The sequence below is a fragment of the Staurois parvus genome, unplaced genomic scaffold (assembly GCF_062004578.1).
Source record: "Staurois parvus isolate SC_StPar_1 unplaced genomic scaffold, SC_StPar_1.0 ptg000048l, whole genome shotgun sequence".
Lineage (NCBI taxonomy): Eukaryota > Metazoa > Chordata > Amphibia > Anura > Ranidae > Staurois > Staurois parvus.
This window is the reverse complement of record NW_028317844.1, coordinates 2,256,768-2,262,767: the sequence shown is the minus strand read 5'-3', so window position 1 is coordinate 2,262,767 and position 6,000 is coordinate 2,256,768. Positions and strand designations below refer to the sequence as shown.

The following is a 6,000-nucleotide window of genomic DNA, read 5'->3' as shown; positions in this document are numbered from 1 at the left end:
TCTATGTACAATCCTTGTTTTATTGATTGCATGTAATATTCTAATTTTCTGAGATTGTGGATTTGGGGTTTTCATGAGCTGTAAGCCATAATCATCACAATTATGACAAATCACGGCTTGAACTATCTTGCTTTGCATGTAATGAGTCTATCTCATATATTAGTTTCACCTTTTAAGTTGCATTACTGAAATAAATGAACTTTTGCACGATATTCGAATTTTTCGAGTTTCACCTGTATGTGAACATCACATTAAGAAAGGAGAACGCTGCAACACAAAATTTTCTCTTAGCTTGGTGAATGTGGTGAAAATTCGCTTTGCAAAGCAAACCCAACCATGTGCAAGGTGCAAAAAAAACCCAAAACTATTTTTTTTATTTGCACGATTGGATGATGGAAGTCAGCAGAACTTTACATCATTTACTAAGCTAAGAATTCCATAGCAAGGTGAACAACCTATTTGTCTTTAGTAAATCAACCCCAAAGAATCTGTTAATAAAAATGTACTATATTTTCTATTTAAAGCTAAATTCCATCCATATAGATAAATACACAGTTAAATACATAGGAGAACTATTTTACCTGCCAAGAATTTAGACTTCTCTTCAAACACTATTGTGATTATTATGTACTCCTGCCACATTGCATAGCCCGGAGAGTGACAACAGTAAAGAAATACAGTGATGTCATCTTCCTGCACTGATTCAAAAAAGACAGAGCAGCTGCACATTTAATAAGGTCAGCTCTGTTGTTTACCCAACTATGAGCATGTTTCCTATGTTGGACTGACATCACTGCTCAATGCAATACAGTCTAACTGACTGACATGGCTGGGCCTCCCTTTCTTAGTTAGTGCCGTCATGCAGGTGATCAAAGAAAGGCAACATAAAGAAAAATGCAGAAATTGATACTAGCTGTATTTAAAAAATATATTTAATGAATACACAATTGCATGAAATTGTATTTTATCTGCCTGAAGTTTGGCCAATTAAAAAATAAGTATGGCACGTGGAAATGAAACAAACCTTTACAGAGATGTACTTGCTATAATGATGTATTTTCGGTGTATGTCATGGAGTTTTATTATGCTGCTTTAGAGTATTAACAAGTAAAATGGAAATTCATGCTATTCTTATAACAAAAAGGAGAAACACCTTGAAGTTCCTTACTTCCAAAATTAAACAAAATTCAGCTAAAGAGTGCCAAGGAACTGTATTAAAATGATCCTTATAGGGGATTGTCAGGAATTTAGTGCAGAAAGCCATTCCCTAGATAACACACTCTCCATATAGCACAATAAAAACTGTGATTATACAGCTTTTCTCAACCTTTTCAGCACAGAGGAACCTTTGAAATAACTTTCTTATCTCAGGGAAACCCTGCAAAAATACAAGGAGCAGGTGGACACACAGCTTAAACAGGTGGATCAGGAGACGTAGCCTTCAAACCGATTTAAGATTGTCTTGGACTAGATATAGTCATAGTTCTCTACCGGTGGTGTATTCTAGTGGGTATTGCTGTAACAGGCAAATATCCCTACTATTAAGATCCAAGAATAATAAGGGGCACCTACTGTGTAAAGTCTACAAATATAAAATATAAAGACCACTGAATGGGCCCAGAAGTCGTTGGTTTCATTAGTACAAAAAAAGAGTTGCATTTTACATGTAAAGCAGAAGGTGGCTGGGCCTGTTCTGTGAACTTCACATTTGTAGCCTTCTGTATCAATAACCTGTGTTTTAGAAGACTGTGGATGTCCCATGTTTCCTGGATATCAACATATAAAAAAAGAAGATTGCTTGTTACTGATTACAGTTCCTTCAGACACAGTTTAATGGTAAAGCCCTGTTGTAAAATTCCATATTTAAGTTACTAAGCAGACACGTATGTCCAGAATAAATTTATACATATGTTACCTATCACACAAAGCAGGAGTAGATTTAAGATAAATGTAAATGTTACATTAGTTTAAAAAATATGTAATACACAATAAATATTGAGGAATAAATATGTGTACAAGTTACAACCAGAGGTTGTAAAAGATCACAAGACAACAGAATCATTCTTTCAATCTTCTAATCAATGTCTTGGCAAGCAAGCTCAATCTTGTTTCAGATAACTAGAAGGAAATAATGCATACATGTATGTAAACAATTAATGGTGTGGGTGCCCATCCTTGCAGAATATATTACATGTTTGAGCACTCTATCCCTGTGTTAAATGTGTACACTAGATGCACAATATCCTACCCAGGGGCGGACTGACTATTTGGAAACTCGGGCACTGCCCGAGGGCCCGGGGTCAGTAGGGGGCCCCATGAGATGCCCCTAGTACCTTTTTCATAGGCTTTTTTGAATTTGGGCAAGGACACAGGGGCCCCATGATCCCCTATTGCCCGGGGGCCCCATGAGTTGTCAGTCCACCCCTGATCCTACCCCTATAATTTACAGCAGCATATCAGTCTACAGGAAGCACTGCTGAGGTTTGTAGGTTGTGGATACGCTCTGAACGTGTTTCGTCATTTAGGAATAAGGCAAACACGATCCCTCTACTAAAGTATTTGATGTAAGACCTGTCTTTTTTGCTCACAGCAATCAACATGATTTTCCTCTGCTTTTTACCCCTTTGCACTTAAAATTAAACTCACATATCTGTGACACATTGTAAGAGTGTTCCCTACTTGTTACAAAATCACAGTCTATTTTGTGTGTAGGTTTTCATTGCTCCACAGGACTATGGAATAGTTGCCCTTTACTACATAAGAAGGTACATACTTCTTGTCAAATCAAGCATCACCACTGCAAATTTTCTATGGGCAGCCTGTCTGGTCATTTCAACTCCCCTGTGTAGTGCAACGCAGGCAGAAGCTAAAGACCACCATTGTTTGAAGATGGGGTTTTTGGAGAGGCTCCTCCCCAGCTCCACCTTGCCTGTCCTCAGCTGCAGAAAGTAGACAGACACTGGATCATGTGCAGTTAGGATTTGCACAGAATCTCCCTGCCACTATCAGACTGCAGTAGTTACTCCCTCTCTGTCTGAAATGTACAGCTTCCTGTTCTAGCAACACTGGATGCTAACAGTTGTTTGCCTTTTCCTATGCTACCACTGCGATGACAGGGGCTGCTCCCCTGTCAGCCCACATTCAGCTGCAGAGACCTTGAAAGGAACCCATGTGATGTTGTCAAAGGGTATACATTGAGTGTATGTGCAGCCACTCAAGCATGCAAATCATTTTAAATTACTTAAAGGTATGGAGAATAAGGTTTCTGAGTATTTTTCTGTGTCTGAAGATCAGCTTTAAAAAGAGAATCTTGTTGGTTACTAACTTGTACTCAGAAGAAGTCTTACCTCAGAAACATTTATGCATGAGGTTCTCATAGTGCCTCAAACCAAAGAATGCAGCATTTTCTAAAGACTTGCTTGCTGGAGTGTTAGTATTGGCTCAGCATATAAAACCACTTCATCAACTAAAAGTAGCTAGCACACCCTATAATCATGCATTTCATTGTAACACAGGAGACCTCTATCATGTAACGCAGTAAACAGCTAACAAGTTACTATTCTGAACTACACATTACATGAAGGTTACGAAAAGAACATAACTCACAGCTAATATGTCCTTCTCTTGGCATTTAAGTAGATTTTAAATCCAATATTGGTAATTTGATTTTGGACAAGACTTACCAGTGGGATCCTAGACTCTTGTTAACACTTCTTGGGATTTAGGCTCACTAAAGTCCTTGAGGCAAATAGGGGTACAGCTCTATCCTGGCACCTTTCTAAATGGTGACTAACCGTTTTCAAGAAAGCAATTTTTTTTTTTCAATGAAGCAGCTTAACTAGTGCCTATTTAGCAAAAACAAAAAACCCCAACAACTGAATTTGTAACATTATCAGGATGACGCAGGAAGAAGAAACAACAAGCAAGACCAGGACACCAAAGCCCTCCTCAGATGTTGAGGACTAGAGATTACAGAAATTTTCTCTAGAATTTGCATTCTAACTGAATGCCTCCCTCCAAGTTTCCGATATTGGATATAGCTGTGCCATCAATAGCAGACATTTCTTACTATAATAAAAGTAGAAATGGTCACCAAAACTGTGCACTGACATAGAAAGAGAACTGCAGCTGGCTGGAACTACTCTGTAAAATTATTCATTAAACCCCTAGTCACTCCCTAATTATATTGTTTGTGACATAAGTCCTATCAATTCTAGTCATACAAGACTTTACTGGGACACCGAGAGATTAAATGGGTTGTTTATTTAGATTCCTTGTCAGGCCTCACCTCTCTTCTGCTTAGATAAACTAAAGTGGATTAATCTGCAGGTAACTTATTGGCCTTTTTTCCAGTGAAGTTTACATCACAGCACAATTTTGGCGACTAGTTCTTAATTCACCGAAAAATACACTGGTGAAGCAATTGCAAGGTTTACATTTTGCTAGAGTTAATAAAGAGCCAGCGATGCATTAGGCTGCAGATTAGATGTAAATTTCTGTATGAATAAGTTAATGGTTGAATTGTACAGATAAATTGTACTACCGTTTAATTTACTTCAGCCACTCCTGAGTTGGGTCCTGCATTTATATCACCATTCCTGATGCAGGCTCATTGATATTTTTCTTATATTTCTGTTAATTAAAAAACATAAAAGTAAGATAGTAAATTTGGAACAGCAAATGTTCCTTTTCTTGACATCCATATGCAAAACTGCAATGTTCTGTGAACAGAACACAGTGCTTAAAAGGTGCATTTGCGTTTTGCTTTGTCTTGGTTTTACAAATACAAAACTATACACATCTCAAAATCTTGCATTTTTTTTTATACAACATGAAGTTCCATTCACAAGCCTGATAGCTCACGGTCAATGCTACGGCATGGAAAAGCTGCACAAAGAATATTTTGTTTAAAAAAATATTTAAAATAAAATAACAAACAAGGTAAGTGCTGGCATCAGATCACATTTTCTGAAATGTGACTGCAAGAAGAAACACAGGAAGGTATAAGAAGATAATTAATGAAGGAGGTTCTCCAAACTCTTGATGGCGTCATTTGACAATGAACACAGTTGAAGTTCTGAAGACCCCATAGTATTCTTTGCTTCATTAAACTGGAGCCTGTGCAACATGCTGTATTTCTTTAACAGCTGACCTTCCTAGTACCTGTGAGATTGATGGTATTGTGAACTTTGCTGAGATGTTGTGGAGTAACCCAAGGTATTGGTGGGCTGAGAGGTTCCCTGAACATTGCTTTGGTAACCCAGACGAGATGTGGAGTGCTTAAAAGAAAAGAAAAAAATAATCAGCTTTAGTACTATAATTACAATGTAAATTTTACTCCAGTCTCACATAAAACATGAAATTACTTGAAACTAGAAGAGCAGTTAAACTTATAAAAAAAAATTAAAACCTTTTATTTTAAGCTTCTTTCTTTAGAAAGGGAGAGCAAATATAAGCAAACACATTAAGTCCTCACAAACTGTCTCTGCCTACTCACTCCAATACATCATGCTAATTATCCTCCCTAGTAGTCTGATTATGTCAATATTTCTGTGCTGAAAGCAGTACATTTTTTTGCATGGAAATATGGTGTTTTTTTATTGTAGGTCTGTAATTCTTAGGAATAACTCACTGAAATCTGTCCGAACAAGAGTCTAGTAAACATCCCGGGTATGATAAAATTTGAAACACGAAATCATGAATTCTAATATAATAAATAATCATAAAAATCAATATAACAATAATAAATTTAATTCAATAATATAATCAATCCAAAAACACTGAAATTTGAAATATAGCGCCAAGTTCGCACATCACTGAGCAAAGTTGCAAAATCATTTTCAGTGTCTGATGACAAATTTCCCCACAAATCATTATCACTCAATTCTGCAAGTGGTTCTGATTTACAATCGCTGTTCTCTAGCTGGTCTAAAATCGCTTTTGACATAAAGGGACACTTTTTGGACGCCATGGACTTTTCTCAGTTTCCAGGAAGAAAGA

At 37.0% G+C, this 6,000-nt stretch overlaps 1 protein-coding gene across 2 annotated transcripts in view; it reads right to left on the bottom strand.

Moving 5' to 3' along the window:
- Positions 1–914: 914 nt before the first annotated feature.
- Positions 915–6,000, bottom strand: part of CDK19 (cyclin dependent kinase 19) — a 287,493-nt gene continuing 282,407 nt past the window's right edge. For both annotated transcript variants that reach the window (XM_089664589.1, XM_089664595.1), the window contains one exon: positions 915–5,279. In XM_089664589.1, coding sequence (XP_089520715.1) covers positions 5,157–5,279 — 123 coding nt within the window. In that variant the 3' untranslated portion in view covers positions 915–5,156. The remainder of the gene's footprint in view (positions 5,280–6,000) is intronic.